At 36.1% G+C, this 17,990-nt stretch overlaps 1 protein-coding gene across 4 annotated transcripts in view; it reads right to left on the bottom strand.

The window, feature by feature from the left end:
- The window catches only part of DPP10 (dipeptidyl peptidase like 10), a 1,363,298-nt gene that overhangs the window by 151,640 nt on the left and 1,193,668 nt on the right, over window positions 1-17,990 (bottom strand). For all 4 annotated transcript variants that reach the window (XM_019837999.3, XM_045033696.1, XM_019838002.3 and 1 more), the window contains exons 6-7: window positions 10,201-10,253; window positions 10,021-10,102 (exon numbers count right to left, since the gene is read on the bottom strand). In XM_019837999.3, the coding sequence (XP_019693558.1) occupies window positions 10,021-10,102; window positions 10,201-10,253 (135 nt within the window). The remainder of the gene's footprint in view (window positions 1-10,020; window positions 10,103-10,200; window positions 10,254-17,990) is intronic.

Raw genomic sequence — 17,990 nt, forward strand, 5'->3', positions numbered from 1 at the left:
GGCCAAGTCAGCATATACTTACCAAGTGACTTCTTTTTTTTTAATGTTTATTTATTTTTGAGAGAGAGAGAGAGAGAGAGAGAGAGAGAGAGAGAGAGAGAGGAGGGACAGATAAAGAGGAAGACACAGAATTCGAAGCAGGTTCCAGGCTCCGAGCTATTAATACAGAACCTGGCACGCGGCTCGAACTCATGAACCAGGAGATCATGACCTGAGCGAAGTCGGACACTTAACCGAATGAACCAGTCAGGCGCTCCACCAAACGTTTTTACTAAAGCCAGTACAGATAGCTTAAAAGCAGTAAGAGTACAACTAACAGTATGCAAGTTGCTCAGATTCTCCTTACACTGAAATATGCAACACTTTAGAGGAAATGTATGCTTATAGAGAATCAGAACTTTATTTTCTATTTCTTTGAAAAATCTCTGACTTTAGGTAGAAGTCATAAATATACTATTTAAATACAAGGCACAAGCGGTCTACATGAGTGCTTAATTGATATGTGGGTAGGTAATTTTTACAGCAATTGCAAGTTAATTTTCCTTTACAGTATATATGGTAATTGCATATTTCTTTTTCCTTTTCTATGCATACACCTACACTGTTATGGTATTTTACTTGTATGAGAATGTATTTCCTGTCATATTTACATACATACTATATTAATGTAAACATATACCTCAATATACTACAAATTTACCAGTCAAGATGTTCGGGACATTTTAAGGGTGTTTTTATTATTTTTGTTAAACCCAAGCAGTTATCCTATTATGGTTCACTGGATTCTTTCCAGTCTAATACTGAGTAAAGAAATTATATCAGCTTCTTGATACTGACTTTCCTTATGTCAAATTTGAAGTGAGACCCATTTGACTTTAGGGGTGCCTAGTACTAAATGTGCTAAGAGGAATTGCTTTTATTTTCTGTAACAAAAAACAGGAACATTAAATTTTGTTACAGATAACAGTCATCTCCACTAATGAAGATGAATGAGGTAAAAAAATGCTCAAAATTCATTTATATGGAAATAGTCATTGCAATAAATAGTTGAGGATGTTAAGGATGTAAATTTTCCGGTTTCAGGGTGTAGCAGTTTTCCTGTAGCAATTAATGTACTAGCAATGACCATCTCACACACTACTGTGAAGTACTGACTTGAACTAGATTTTGACTCTTATTGGCCCTGTCTTCATCTACTTGGGACCCCTCGAATATGCTACAACTTCAGGCCTAAGCCTTTCATCCCAAAATATACATGAAGTCAGCAGCAGGTGTGTGTGTGTGTGTCTGTGTGCATTTGTGGCGTGCATGGGTATATACATATGTATCTCTTATTTACAGTATATTTGTATATGTTTATCATATATTTACCAAACATATGTTAATAATAATTAAACTAATAACTTTTATACTTAAAAACTACTTAATGGAATGTCCAGTAAAAACATTTCAGTATTTACTAGGAAACATGAGATTTCGATGACATGTTTGAAAAACGCTGCTTTAAACACCTCCCTTAAACCAATGAGGACTAAGGTCATACTAGAAAAGTCAAGGAAATGGTTCAAAATTTCCATTAATGAACTATTAAATGTAAACAATTACATCAAGGAAACTGAAAATTTCCTGGAGGCATGGAACCATTGCTAAACACTGAAGAGTTTATTATCAATTTTAAAGCAATACTAGTAATAACAAAAATGCAGGTGATGGGAAAGGTTGTGACTTTGTATTTGTACTTGGAGAATTACCTAAAACATTACATTTTTCAATAATATAGGTAATAAAATATAGAAAAAGTAATTTCCCAAATACCTAGATTGTGATGAGTAAAACACTGAATATTTTTAAAGGTTAATGCCACTGGAAGGATGGGTATAGTGATGTTAGTTTAGCCTGAATAGATTGAAAAGATATTAGCAATATCAAAGAAGGAATCTACGTTATGTTAAATGTTCTCATCACACACAAAAAATAAATAGGGCAGTGGGAAACTTTTGGACTTGATGGATACATTTATGGTATTGAATGTGATGATTGTTTCACAGGTATACACTTCTCTTCAGCTCAAGTTTTACACAAAATATGTACACTTTTTTGTTTGTACTCAATGCAAAGTGCAGCCATCTGTATGTATCAATCTTTATTTGTTCTCAATAAAGTGGCTTAAAAAATTGGGAGTCTAAAATGAGATTGAGGAATACACTTGTATATTAAGTGTAGAAATACATTGATAAATCATATTTGTATAACTTAATGTACGTGAATGAGTAGAAGACAATTTTTATTACTTGACTGTGATCAAGTTTTATATCTCAGTTAAATACTTGACATACTTATCTCTTAAATATATTTTTTACCAAATCATTTCCAGATTATAGTAGCCTCTAAACTTAGCTCTCTGCCTCTAAACTCAATTACTTACAGTCTAACACAAACTCTTTGACCAGACCCAACCTTTCATGCATGACTACGCTTCACATCATGCCGTCCTCAAAACTCTTTGCTGTATCTGATCGTCCACACAAACCACTGTCAGCCTTTCATTAATTTCTTAATGCAACCAGATACTCATTAAATTTACATTTTGCCTTGGGCTAAAATGAGTTTTACATAGAAGAAGGAGGAAGAGGAGGAAAAGAAAGAGACATAGAGGAAGGGAGGGCTTAGGTGAGAGGGAGGGAGGGAAATGTTAGCATATTCTGTATTCCATATGCTCTGGAAATGACTGGAAGTCAGTGGTGAAAGACAGCAATGTGAATAAATAAAATCTTAAATGATTTGAGATAAAATAGAAGAAAGTTAGACTCCTGAGAAGCAAGCAATTCACTTAGCCTGTAGAAATTCAGGGGGGGGGATTATCAGAGAAGAGGAATATGTTAGCATTTTGCATTTTAGTATTTGACAAAGACATCTAATGAAAAGAAAACAATGAGGGGATACACCAAAGAGAATGATTCAAAGGCACAAACATTATGCGGGAGAGGACACTCAGAGGGTGTAATCACTCTCGAGATTACAGAGTTTTGGTTCAGGTAGAGAAAAAAACCTGTGCTTCTGCTCTGCAGTGGAGTGGCAGGAGCCACAGGATGTGTCACCTTAGCTGCATCTTGTGTGTCATAGCAATGACATTTTATCACCTGTGGGAGCTGTTAAGAATCTGCATTTTTAACACATACCTCTATGGATGCTGGATGGATTAGAGTGGCCAGCGAGTGAAGAGGGATATTTATGTGAAAGACGATGATCTGAATTAAAGTGTGTTACTGTAGGAAAGGACAAGTGGGAATCAAATCAAGCGGTTACTATGCCATGATGGCTAATTTTATGTGTCAGCGTGGCTAGGTTACGGTGTCTGACTGCTTAGTCAAACACGTCTTGTAAAAGCAGTTTGTAGATGTGATTGACATTTACAATCAGTTGATTTTTAGAAGAGAATAATGTGAGTGGTCCTTATCCAATCAGTTGAAGGCTTTAACAGCAAAAAACAGGTTTCCTAAAGAAGGCCTTCTGCCTCAAGACATCTGCTCAAGATTATAAAATGAACTCTCATCTGAGTTTTCAGCTTGCCAGACTGCCCCACGGTTGCATGAGCTGATTCCTTAAAATCTTCTTCCCTTTACAGAGAATCCACATCCACATCCATGTATACATATAGTACACATATGTTTGGTATACATGTTTTGGGACACTTCATTTTGTTTTATAACCGCTATAGTAGTCTACTCACAACCTGCTCTAAACGTTATTTAGAGCGTACATGTTGTACGTGTCAATAATGTTGTATGGTGTCAGTTTTGTTTCTTTTTTTTCCCCACAAAGTTTACCACCTGCAAAATGCCTTCCCCCATCTCACTGGTACTGAAAAATTTTCCCTTTGATTCTAATTCAGACCCTCTTTATCTACAAATTATATCAACCTCTTACCTCTCTTCTCTACAACCAGGGATTTCTTTCATAGCAAATAAAATTAAAAACAGAGATTTAAGGATGGGGAGTTAATTGTCCTTAGTTTATAAACGCTACAGGCCTCTTTAATTAATTTAATGCAAAACTAATTAAAGTATTATAATGACTCATCTAATAAAATCATATTGCCAAGTTTGCTGATGGCTTCAAATATTGACAAAGTCTGTCATACTCACGTGAAATGGACAATTAGCCATTTGTAGAGATGCATCCTTTAATTTATATTGAATCTATGTTTACATGCACACCAAGGATAACCTTGACAAATACGGACTTTATCCCAAAACTTACCCAAAGGATTTTGGGATATGCCATGACAAAGAACTTAGACTTCATTCTCCTCAAAACTAGTGAAACAAAAATTCCCAAACAAGTTAAAATTCAAGTGACAAAGATACTTTTAAAAATCATTTTAGGGGTGTCTGGGTGGCTTAGTCAATAAAGCATCCAGCTTTGGCTCAGGTCATGATCTCATGATTTGTGAGTTCGAGCCCCACAGGCATCAGGCTCTCTGCTCTCAGCTCGGAGCCCACTTCAGATCCTCTGTCCCCCTCTTTCTCTCTGCCCCTCTTCTGCTAATTCTCTCTCTCTCTCTCTCTCTCTCCCAAAATAAATAAATAAACCTAAAAAATATTTTTTTAAAAAATAGTAAAAATTAACCTCTAAAATACTATATGCAAGATATTAGTCAATGTGCTTTATGCTTATATGTTAAACACCAGACTAGCACTATTGGTGAAGTACCACTACTCTCACCGTTTTATTTTTTTTTAATTTAATTTAATTAATTTATTTTTTTAATATGAAATTTATTGTCAAATTGATTTCCATACAACACCAGTGCTCATCCCAGCAGGTGTCCTCCTCAATACCCATCACCCACCCTCCCCTCCCTCCTACCCCCGCATCAATCCTCAGTTTGTTCTCATTTTTTTTTTCCAACGTTTATTTATTTTTGGGACAGAGAGAAACAGAGCATGAACGGGGGAGGGGCAGAGGGAGAGGGAGACACAGAATCGGAAACAGGCTCCAGGCTCCGAGCCATCAGCCCAGAGCCCGACGCGGGGCTCGAACTCACGGACCGCGAGATCGTGACCTGGCTGAAGTCGGATGCTTAACCGACTGCGCCACCCAGGCGCCCCTGTTCTCAGTTTTTAAGAGTCTCTCATGGTTTGGCTCCCTCCCTCTCTAACTTTTTTTTTTCCTTCCCCTCTGCCATGGACTTCTGTTAAGTTTCTCAGGATCCACGTAAGAGTGAAAACATAGGGTATCTGTCTTTCTCTGTATGACTTATTTCACTTAACATAACACTCTCCAGTTCCCCACCATTTTAAAGATAAGGAGAGTAAGGCATACAGAAATTAAGTAATATTCTTAAGGTCAACATTTAGTAAGAAATGGACCCAGGAATTAACTACCTAAAAAAATGACTCCCATGAGAGGATCTATGATTTTTATAAATTTTTAGTCCTTTTTATTATTTTCTCAACTATACTGAAAAACAATCCATAACAAGTAGGAAGCATTAAAGAACATGCCAGCAATTAATACAGCTTCCCTCAGGGTGTCAAACTATTACTTTGGCACAAATTTTGGTACCTCTGATGCTAGGAGAATGAGACTTATATAAAACTCATGAAAGTTTCCAAGATTTTCTGAAGGACTCTCCAGTGAGAAAAACATGAAACTGTCTTGGGTTTTTGGTTTCTGGAAATTTCTGTGTTGGGAATTTGCCTTTGGCCTAATGGACCAGCTCTCTTGTTGATGGCATCAGAGTAAAACAGGTAAAACTAGAGCAAGTGCCCATTTTTTGCTGCTCACTCACCAGAGCCCTACAATGATTCATGCCTTCTCTGAATCCAACCTGGCATCTCCATATCTAGCATATCCTAGGCAGTTTCTGCTGCCACTTTTTAGGAATATCGTAATGGAATGGATCTAAGACAGATCTATATATGTATACGAAAGACACTGTTCTAAAAATTTTTGAATATGAAAAAGATAAAGGCAAGCATGATGTTTATCATTCACTGCATTTTAAATGACTAGCTTGTTTCCTTCATAATTATTTAATCAATCATTCAACCATTCAGTGTGGATATCACAGTGAATACAGTGTTATATAGGATTTCTTTGTGAAATACAAGTGTAAAGATGTTTAAGCAGCTTCTAATGTCTGGCAACTTTGTGTATGCTTCTTTCAATATTTTTGGTAAACCTTTGTTTTCCCAAAGTCTTCTTTGTCTGAGTTCCTAAAGCCATGTTAAACATGTAGGGGACTAAAGACCAGGGATAAGGGGTGCCTGGGTGGCTCAGTTGGTTAAGCATCAAACTCTTGATTTTGGCTCAGGTCACAATCTCACAGTTCATGAGTTTGAGCCCCATGTCAGGCTGTACGCTGACAACAAAAAACCGCTTGGGATTCTCTTTCTCTCTCTCTGACCCTCCTCCCTTGCTTATGCACTCTCTCTCTCTCTCTCTCTCAAAATAAATATCCTTTCAAAAAAATTATTGGGAATCCTGGGTGGCTATGTCAGTTGGGCATCCAGCTTCAGCTCAGGTCATGATCTCGTGGTCTGTGGGTTGGAGCCTGGAGTCGGGTTCTGTGCAGACAGCTCAGAGCCTGGAGCCTGCTTCGGATTCTGTGTCTCCCTCTCTCTCTCTCTCTGCCCCTCACCTGCTCATGCTCTGTTTCTCTCAAAAATATATAAACGTTAAAAAATTTTTTTAAATAAAAAATTATTTTATTGTTGATTTTTTCTATGTTGAAAATAGTTTCCTTTTTTTAATATTCCATCAAACAACTAGTTTACATGTTTAAGGAACACATCCACCAAGATACAATGAAAGTTATTTCTGCATGTGAAAAATGTATTTCTTACTCTAAAACAGTCATCTACTGCACAGTTGACTCTGGACATACTTCAGAGTGGAAAACTATAGAAGAAAGAAAAGAAAAAACAAAAGAAAAGAAAAAAAGGAAGGAAAGAAGGAAGAGAGGGAGGGAGGGAGGGAGGGAGGGAGGGAGGGAGGAAGGAAGGAAGGAAGGAAAGAAAGAAAAAAAAAGAAAGAAAGAAGAAAGAAAGAAAGAAAGAAAGAAAGAAAGAAAGAAAGAAAGAAAGAAAGAAAAGAAAAGAAAAAAAGAAAGAGAGAGAGAGAGGGAGGGAGGGAGGAAGAAAGAAACAACAAAAAAAAAAAAAAAGAAGAAAATCTGCTAAGGCAATTACTCTACAACCCTTTTCAACCTCTCATGCTTCCCCTTCTTTATTCCAGTCATTCGAAAATATTTTTAAAAATAATTTCATTCTTTTTTAAAAATATAATATTTAAAAATATATTATGTAGCATAATATATATATATATTATGGATATATAAAAATATATCATATTCCATGAACAAAGCCAACAAGCATGGTCAAAGGTCCTCACTTTTCTGCTGATGAAAATGAGGTACTAAGAGGAAAAAAGATTTGGCCAAGATCACATGGCCAATCACTAGCAGAGGTTCTATCACAGGTATATTCAATTCTAGAATATTTTAGGTGGAGAAGCTTTTCTAACGAACAGAAGCACTATTTAATAGCAATATATTATTCTACAGCCTTCTTGAGATGTGGCATATCTTGTACTACCTCCCTATCTCACCAATCAGCCTATAAAAGTATTTCTTAGATTTATAAAATGAAATAAAAATAATAATGTATACTTCACTAAGGGGAATATTTAGATTTCCCAAATTAATTATCATAATGAGATGATGATGCAGACATTTCTGTTTTATAATGAGGAATTTGAGGCCCATAGGCAATAAGAAACACACCTTAGCCCAACCAGCCGTTGTTGAAGCAACAATTCAAAAAAAAAAAAAAATCTAGAGGATTTTAACTTCCCTTCATGGACTCTCCTAAAAGTCAGAGTTAGGGTTGGTCAATTAGAACCATTAAAGGCAAGTAGGATACTATATTGATAAGAGTATCAACAATTCCATCCTGAAAGATTTATTTACCATTTAAACCGCCTCACTCTTAAAATCATAGTTTAAATTACATAATGCAAAACTGATAGCATGCTAAAGTAAAAGACCACACCCACTATCACCAGCAAAGAAATAAAAGTCTTAAAAATGTAATTATCAAGATAGATCTAATATGCATATATTAAACACTACACCTATCACATGAAAACGTTAGTTTATTATAAGGTAAAAATCAAGTCTTATAAACTTCAAAGTTTATAAACTAGATAATAGATAGTTTATTACAAAGATGTTTATGAACTCCATATATAGTTTTAAAACTAATTCTACATTTCTGTAAACTTAAAAACAAAGATCAAAATAGCCCATGTGAAAAGAAGAACATACATGAACAATGAAATAATATTCAAATTAAATACTAATAAAATATTATTATCAAACTTGCAGGATGAAGATAAAGCAAAATTTAGAGAAAATATAGAATCAGCATTTCTGTATTAGAAAAGAAAAATAAAATGCTAACATTATAATAGAAGACTGTATAAATTTAAAATTTGGCCTTTGAGAAGACATATGTGAAGTTTACAAATATCAAAGTTGATCATGAAAAGAAGAAAGTACTTCTAAATAACATAGGAAAAGAAGAAAGTACAAAATACAAAGATTTAAAAAATGCTGTAAAAGGGGATAAAAACATTATGCTAACCAGTGGAAGTTTAGGTGAGATGGATTTTTAGAAATGTATAAATTATTGGGGCGCCTACGTGGCTCAGTCGGTTGAGCGTCCGACTTTGGCTCAGGTCATGATCTCTCGGTCTGTGAGTTCGAGCCCCACATCAGGCTCTGTGCTGACAGCTCAGAGCCTAGAGCCTGCTTTGGATTCTGTATCTCCCTCTCTCTCTGCCCCTCCCCCACTCATGCTCTGTCTCTGTCTCCGAAATAAATAAACATTAAAAATTTTTTTGATTAAAAAAAAGAAATGTATAAATTATTGAAACTAATTTTAAAAATGCAAAACTTAATTTTATTACCATAATAGGATGAGTTCTTAAAAATCTCTCCCATACACACATAAATACCACACCAAACCTAGCCACATTCATAGGGTAAGTAGAGCAAGCACATCTTAATAAGACAGAAAGTATAAAAATTGGAATGGAAGAAGCAATAATGTCATTATTAAGAAACAATATGATAATATGGAAAAAGAAGGCATTGGTGAGAATATAGTACCAACGGGAATTCTCAAAGTGTCGCTGGTCTGCATATAAATATTCAAGCAATTTAGAAGTCAGTTTGGCAGCATGTACTGCATTTGAGCGTTCACATGCCATATAACCAAGCAATACCACTTCCTGAGCAATATCCCCTTAAGGTCTTTATACTTTCACCATGAGACATGGACAAAAATATAGTGTTGGTCAAACTGCTTTTATGCCTCAGTAATGCTCTTTTTGAGTTGGTGATAATTTCAAAATGTAATATGACAAGAAATCTTCCCCTAAGAAACCAGTGTCAAGTGTAGACTTCTGTCTTAAATTTTTACTCTGAATAATGCATTAAGAATAAATAGACGACGATGGGGCACCTGGGTGGCTCAGTCACTTAAGCATCTGACTTCAGCTCAGGTCATGATCTCGCAGTTTGTGGGTTCGAGCCCCGCGTCAGGCTCTGTGCTGAAATCTCAGAGCCTGGAGCCTGTTTCTGATTCTGTGTCTCCCTCTTTCTGCCCCCACCCCCACTCATGCTTGTCTCTATCTGTCAGAAATAAACATTAAAAAAATTTTAAAGAAAGAATAAACTTGACAATGTTATGTAATGGAAATTCCACAGAACTAGACCTCTTGGATCTCTTCTAGGTTCCATGATTTATAAACCTTTTTTTTTAATTAATTAATAAAATAATACCTGTATTATTTTATATATTCTTAAACTGGAATACCAGATGGAAGATGGAAGGTAAATAGAAAACATCAAGTATAACAGGACAGTTTGAAAAAGGAAGTGGCTTCTGTAAACGTTTTCTACGGGGCCATGGCTGACAGTGTTTGGTGAATACACATGCCTGTGCTTACCAGCTGCTGGCCTTGGACACCCCAGGCTGCATACTGCAAGATGGAGTCCTCTACTTCTGGAGGATTTAACTCCCAAACTTCCCTTGAAAAAAGGTAAATATTTTTACATGAACAAATTGACATTTACACCAATAATTTAGTTGGACAACTGCTAATGAAGACCAGAATCAAAGAACTTACCTTGTGTGTATGTTGTAAATCACATATGAAGCAGTATAGGAATAATGAAAAATCTGAAATTAAAAGAAAAAAAGAGTTAGGGACCCTAGGTTGCAATAAAAGCTCTATCTTAAGTTGTGGATATGTTCTTAATAAAATCCGGGAAGTCCAAGAATTGATTTTAGAGAGAAATCAAATGTGAACTGTTCCAGTTCTGAGCCTTACTCCAGAAGCCTCATGACTCCTCTGACTGTCCTTCCAACCCTTTATTCAACCTAGTCCATACTTAATATAATTGTGATTATATTGCTGTCTTGTTTAAAATACCAAATGATTCCTCATTGCCTATAAAATAAAGTTCAAGCTTCATTGATGTTCAAGGATTTTGGTACTTTGGTTTCTACACACTTTTCCAGCTTTACCATCCACTACTTCCCTTTACCTAGTCTATGCTTCAATCACATTAGACACATTCCTGCTGTATATCCTGAACTTTTACTTTTTTTCCCCCCTGCTAGGACATCTTTGGGGAAAACTTATATTGTTACTTTCTTTTCTCAGCACACAATTATAAAAGCTTCTTTTATTCCAGTACTGGATGTACACTGCACAAATATTATAATACTGTCAATTAAAACTCCCTAGAAGTCAAATTGCTATTTCTTCCTTTTGCAATAATAGCTTCAATTAAACATGATTGGCCACATATTTTGGTAAGACAATACTAGCATTGTCTATTTGCATTAAAATCACAATTCTTCCACCATTTATTATAGTATTGTGTTTTATAATGAAGCTTTATTCTCCCATTCCTTTTAAAATAACTATTAAATCTAAGATTGCCTTTGCTGTAGAGTTGCAGAAGCAAAAATAACTTTTCCTGGTTGCTATTTTGGCATTCACACTTTATGCTATAAAATTCCATATTTGACTACAAATTTTAAACCTTGAATTTACTACAAGAGCTGACAAAAAGATAAGAAATGTGACCACCTCTATAAACATTTTTTCCCCATCTCAGAAAGTTCTGTTGCCAAAGCAAACTGCCAAGTGAGCACTTTGTCTTCCAAGCAGACAAATGTGTCAATGACGTTATGGGTAAAAGGAGTTCGTCTCTTCATCCTGCCTGTTAATTAGCCAACACACTCTAGCTGAATTCTAGGTTCACAGGCATCTTGAGAGAAAGAGTTCCTGGGCATTACTGTTTTAGTCAAAGGAGGCCAAAACAACTAAGACAAAACCAGATATAACCACTGAATTTTGCTCTCTTCCTGTAATTCTTATTATAGATTTTGCTGACTCTTCTCAATGCATGAATTGAAAGGTCTCCAAATGATGTCCTCCAAATGATGTACTTTGGAAAGGGGGATATATAAACCCACTTTTTGCTTCATAGTTCTTCGCCCAGTACAACATTTTCCCCCCATAGTTCATGTGTTGAGGTGGAAGTCCACAATAAAATTAATCTTAACTTGTCTTCAGACTCACAGAAAGCTGAAGTAACCAGTTGCGGGGTTTCACCTCTTTTACAGGTGTCTCACAAAGCCAGTAGTCTGCCGTCTACAGGTAACTAGAAACTAACCATTTATTCCTAGTTTAGGGCTTTCCTCTGAGTCCACTTGTCTTTGGAGTGTGTGTGTGTGTGTGTGTGTGTGTGTGTGTGTGTGTGTGTGTATACTTCCAGCAGATCTCAAACACTTCCTGTTTTATAACTTTCCATAATTAAAATAGTATTCTATGCCCACAATAGAATATAATAAGTATAAAGTAGGAAGGATCTTGAACAGGGTTTAGAGGTAGAAGTTTCCTTTCATACATTTGTTTGCATAGTGCTGCAGAGATTTCAAAAGGGGGATTTTTCCAAAGAGAATTTGATTTAGCTTTACTGAACATCTTTATTAAGGTGCACTGATCTAACACTGTGTTAATCTGCATTTCTCTCTCTCTTTCTCTCTCTCCCCCAATCTTTCTCTCTCCTTCTCCCTCCTACTCCGTGGATAGGATGTCTATTATTTTTATCATTTCCTCATTTCCTTTTATCCCAAATTCCTCTTCTACATTAGCTACGTAGGTTTTATTGCAGGATGAGAGGATAAAGATCGAGTCATGAAGGTTAGGAACAGTCTTTTTCCTGTAATGATTGGCTGCTGCATAATGAGAGCCAAAGTGAACGTCTGATGAGATCCTTGGGGAGAAAGATATTTCACAGCCCGAAATCACATATTCATCGCATCTCTGCAAGTGATGTTCCACTGCCTGTTAGGGAGTGTGAAGGGTTATGGCAAAGGTAGTGCGAGTGGGGCAAACTTAAGAAATACTATGTAACAACTTGATCAAAGCTTACTTCTGGAACCTAGCCTTGGGATGTCCAATTATTAAATCTCATGATGCCAAAGATTTTGGGTGGAACAGAAAGCTTCATAAGATCCTGCAATCCAGTCTCATCCCTATCTTTTCTACGTTACTTTGGAACCTCAAGAAGAGGTTGATTACTAAGTGTTCATTGCTAAGGGTAGGATAATTGGTTCTCCTTATTTGCTGTAGTTTTGTGCTGTAAGTCATCGCAAACTCTGAATTAGCAAATACAGAACCATCGCCTCCTAGAAGAAATACACAGCTAGTTTCCTATGAGTCTCTGGTCACAACATTTCCATCAACCAATCAGTACATAACATTGTTTCATGTGTATTTCTTTTGAAAGACGCTATTTAATATTTAATATTGTTGATTCATTAACTCTGAACTCCTGGAGCAGCATTACAACTCATGCCTGAATAAAGTTTATCTAACACATGTGCTTTCTCTGTAAAGCATATCACAGCCTCTTGTACCTAGCCACAACACTAGAGAGCACTTCAGCACTGTGCTTGGGGGGTATTTTAAACAGCAAATGCATCAACACAAAATACAACTGTGAAAAGCAGAGCACTAAAAGGACTATGAAAAGGACACTAATTCACCGTATGATAGCTAAAACAAGAAGTCAGAGTGTCATCCTGTTTGATCTCAGCTCAGCAAGTATGTATCAGGCAGCCCAAATGTTTTGCAGGTCTGCATGTGTCTGGAAATGCCTAAGAAACACAGAGTATTGATCTTGAGGTTATAAGTAAATTTTAGAAAACAACTAAATTTGGAAATCTGGAATCCACAAATAATAAAGATCACCAGTATTGGTAATATAGACATAGCATGCTATATTACTGGAAGAAAGAAACAAAAAATAAGCATATTTAAGACTTGCCAGAACTTGGATGCAAGAAAAACACAGAAGTTATCCAGAATGGTGGCATTCATGTTCTGTAAATGAAAGCTAGCTACCTCCATTCGTTTATCAAACATCTTTTAAGCAACTTCTTTGATGCAAGCCCTGCACTTAGTACCATTAAAAAAACAAACTGTGGGTCACCTGGGTGGCTCAATCAGTTCAGTTTCTGACTCCTGATTTCAGCTCAGGTCATGATCTCATAGTTCGTGGGGTCGAGCTACTCATCGGGCTCTGCGCTTATCACACAGAACCTGCTTGGGATTCTCTCTTTTCCTGTCTCTGTTCCCCTCCCTTGCTCTCTCTCGCTCTCAAAAATAAATAAACACTTAAACAAGCTTGCAATAATAAAGATTATTTTAAAAATAGGGTAAAATACAAAAGAATATCAATTGATCATTTTTATTTTACTCTATTTTATCTGTCAATTTATAAACATTTATTGAATACTAACTATGTGCAAGCCCGTAAGTTCAGTTCCTTGCCAAATGCCAAGGCCATAATAAATGTAATTCCTGTCCCCAAGGAGCTCTTGATCCAGTCAGGGTGACAAGGTTGAGAAGCATTACATTAGTATAGAGCACTCTGTTGCAGGTCATGGTTAAATTAGGAATTGCAGATTATAAACCTATAGGCTTTCCAAGAATCAATTAATCTTATTGCTTTCAAGATTGTAACTGTTAACAAGAACAATTTTTGAATTGAGCATATACTATACACTGGACTCAGCTGAGTGCTTTAAATATATTAACATTTAAGTACACCGTAAGAAATATATACTATCATTCACAATTCTCACGATAAGTGAAGCACTGAAAGTTTAAGTAGCAGACAGAGCCACAATTTGAGCTCACGTCTGTCTGATTATTGTGACTTAATCTCTCTGCACATTCTCTTTCAGGGAGCTGGGACAGGAAGCACGGCTCCAGCTTTGCAAAAGATTCATTTCTGAAAGACCTATTAAGCCATCATGCAAAGATTTATTGACAGGAGTAGGCATGAATTAATTGTGATTACCACAGTGAAGAGAGATTTCATTTTAGAAAGATGATCTAATAGATCAGATTAAAAATGTAAATCCCCTTCTCCTTTAGCTGTTTTTCACATTTTTTTTTTCTTGGAATATCAGTTATTACTTAACACGTCTATGGGGATTCGTGTCAAGGAGAGTTACGCTTACAGGAAACAAGAACAGGGCACTCCAGTAATTTATGATTAAACCAGAGGTTTATATCTCAGGGTGCCAAAGCTTTTTCTGCACTGCAGTTAAACTGCCGAATTGGTATAAAGAGCATGCATTTTCATGGCCTGGAGAATATTTAAAATAGGATTATGGATTTGCCATGGACTCAAGCAGTTAGTTAACTACAGTGTGAGGAAGCAAGTCTCTGAGTTAATAGCGTTTACAAATAAATGCCAGGGAGAGAAAAAAACAATAAAGGTAAAAGGGCACTTGTTTCTCTTGGAAGTAAGTGGTATGATGACGTCAAGCTTGTTCTAGGATGATGGAATCCCTTTTAAGATGAGTAAGTAGGGGGGCGCCTGGGTGGCGCAGTCGGTTAAGCGTCCGACTTCAGCCAGGTCATGATCTCGCGGTTCGGGAGTTCGAGCCCCGTGTCAGGCTCTGATGGCTCAGAGCCTGGAGCCTGTTTCCGATTCTGTGTCTCCCTCTCTCTCTGCCCCTCGCCCGTTCATGCTCTGTCTCTCTCTGTCCCAAAAATAAATAAACGTTGAAAAAAAAAAGATGGGTAAGTAGTGACTGTTGCTGGAAAAATTTTTATTATTCAGTGAAGAACTAAGCTATCAGAATACTTGAATATAGTAAAAACAATTCATATAATTTTAAGCTGCAGCTCTACAGAAATTTTCCTAAAACATTATATGAAAAAAGCTTTGTGAATGCTGATCAAGTATTGGTTGAAAGGGAAAGTAAACATCGGAGGGATTAAGGGTATATTAATATTTTTCAGTATTTTAATTTACTTTCATTTGTTTTCTCACTTAATGTTCATCGTAAACTTAGATATTATTCACCAAGATATACAGTTAGTAAAACCAAGATTGCAGTCTAAATCTTACTGATTCCAAACAGGCAAGGACTGTTTTAATGTGTTACCACAAACATGAATTATGTAGTATTCTTTAATTACTTCACCATTACAATAAGTGGTAAGCACAGGAACATACTTGAGATGGTGAAACTAAATATAAATGTTGGTGAAAAAGATAAAGTTTAGGTGTTGCTTGACTTCATCTCTATTTATGCCCAAACCTATATAAAACAAATAAAAATAAACTTACTACTACTAATTAAAAAAAACACTATCTGCCAGAAAATGAATTTAGTCATTCTGTTAGCTTGTAGGCATCACAAAGCCATCGCCACAGAAGAGACATAGTAAAAGTAATATTTATATTTCTCCTTGCCCTAATTGGGTCTAGTTGGGTTCCCATTTGGAAAAAAAATAGGATATTATCCTGGCTATTTTAGTATTCATCATGTATTCATTCTGAACTAAATAGTATAGTCACTCTGAATTGAAATGTGATACTTTCTGCATAGTGTGTAAGTAGAAACCTAATAGGAGATTGTATTAGGTAAACATGTTTCCATATAATACATTAATTTTACTTAAGAAAAAGGATAGTTGATGATTCAAGTCTAAAAAGCAGGTAACACCAAAAATTACCTGGGCATCATTTCTCAATTCCAGGTAGGACTGCTGTGCTCAGAATATAATCCAACTGGGCTGAACATTATCAATAGCCAGCACAAGATGAATATAATGTATTATACAATAGGAGATCTTTGAATAAGTAGAATAAACCAATCTCTGATATATTCCATGTTAGATAAATTAACTGATCATTACAGACAAACCCCTTCAAATTGATCTTAGAATTCAGTTTATGAGAGGTCTATAATACAAAATTTCATTTCAATGATACTCCATAATCAAAGTTTCTTAATTATTTGACATGGAAATTTCACCATAATATACCTCTGATTAAAGTACCAACCTCATTGACAATGCCACTCTTTATAATAAAAATATTTTCATGTACCAGACCTTTCTGCATTAATTAATGCAAATAAGCTACTTTCACACCAATTGGCATTACACTATTTCGAATGTCCAATCACTGAAAATATCTGGTTTGATAACCTGAGTAGCATGTAAAGGTTAATTGCTGACACTGGTACAGTAGGTTTTCAGTTTGTATTGAAATAAATTTATACATCATCTAACCATGTATAAATTAGTTTTCTCTCTAGCATGTCAATGCAGAAATAAATACATTGTAAGAGGACAGAGTGAGAGACAAACTCAACCTTATTCCTATGTAGTGCTAGAACTAGAAAGTCAAGAATGAAAATAAACATTTCCACATACAAATATTTTGCAGGTTCCCAGTGACTGAACCAAGTATGTAACTTAGAAAGTGGTCCATTCTTTCCCCAGAAACTTTGGTGAAAAAGTTCTCTCTTCATTTAAATTGAATTAAAATGTAGTTTATGTTTTCGTGAGAAATTTATTTGAAATATTTAATCTGTGCATCAGGAAAATACAGCAAGCAAGATATATCCAACTGTTTTGATACAAAATTTAGAGGAAAAACTATATGCGAATTATTTAGTTATTCCATGAGGTTATGCCAAGAGAATAGAGCCAGAAAAACTCAAACCAATTTCAATCGGCAACTTTTTAATATCTTGAATAAAAGTCTCATGACCAGAGTGTCCAACATGGTGGCATAGGAAGACTCTTAATTCACCTCCTCCCAAAGAGACACCAAATCTACACCTATATGTAGAGTAATTTCTTCAAAAGAACTGGAGGCTGATTGAACAGCTTCCACACAGCAAACACTGAAGAGACCATATAGAGAAGGGTAGAAGAGACACAGACACAGTAATGACAGGAACCCTATAGTGATGTGAAGCCTACAGTAAGGAGATACCACTGAAGGGTCTCCCCTGCCCTGAGGCACAGCAAAAACAAACAACAACAACATGAAAACAAAAACCAAGCAATTTAAAGGACAACTACAGCCTTAGAGATAAAAAAAAAAAAATCCATTTACTAACCCTAGAGTAACTGACACACAGGCAGGGAACTACTGGAATTCTCTCTGGGGTCAGAGGTGCTAATGAGCACCATTTTTTATGTTCTCTCTCCACCTTGATAGCACAGATGGGAGTAGGGTCCAGATACTCTAACTGGACTGCTAGGGCTGCCCCAGTGCACCTTGAGTTCCTAGCCCTCACCAATTCCAGCCATCCCACCAAGACAGCCCAGTAATGCACATTTTAGGATCTTCCACAACTTGTGCCCACTTCAGCCCCAGTTGGCTTGTCACCAACTGGGCATACAGGCACCAGGAATACACAGTTTACAAATATAATACTCTGACACAAGGCCACTCCTTCAAGACCGGTAGAGGCAGCTATTCCATCTAACTCATAATGTTTTTATGTTTGTCTAACATAAAAAACCACAATGAGAAGACAGAGAAATAGGTTCCAAATAAAAGAACAAGAAAAAAA

The sequence above is a fragment of the Felis catus genome, chromosome C1 (assembly GCF_018350175.1).
Source record: "Felis catus isolate Fca126 chromosome C1, F.catus_Fca126_mat1.0, whole genome shotgun sequence".
Lineage (NCBI taxonomy): Eukaryota > Metazoa > Chordata > Mammalia > Carnivora > Felidae > Felis > Felis catus.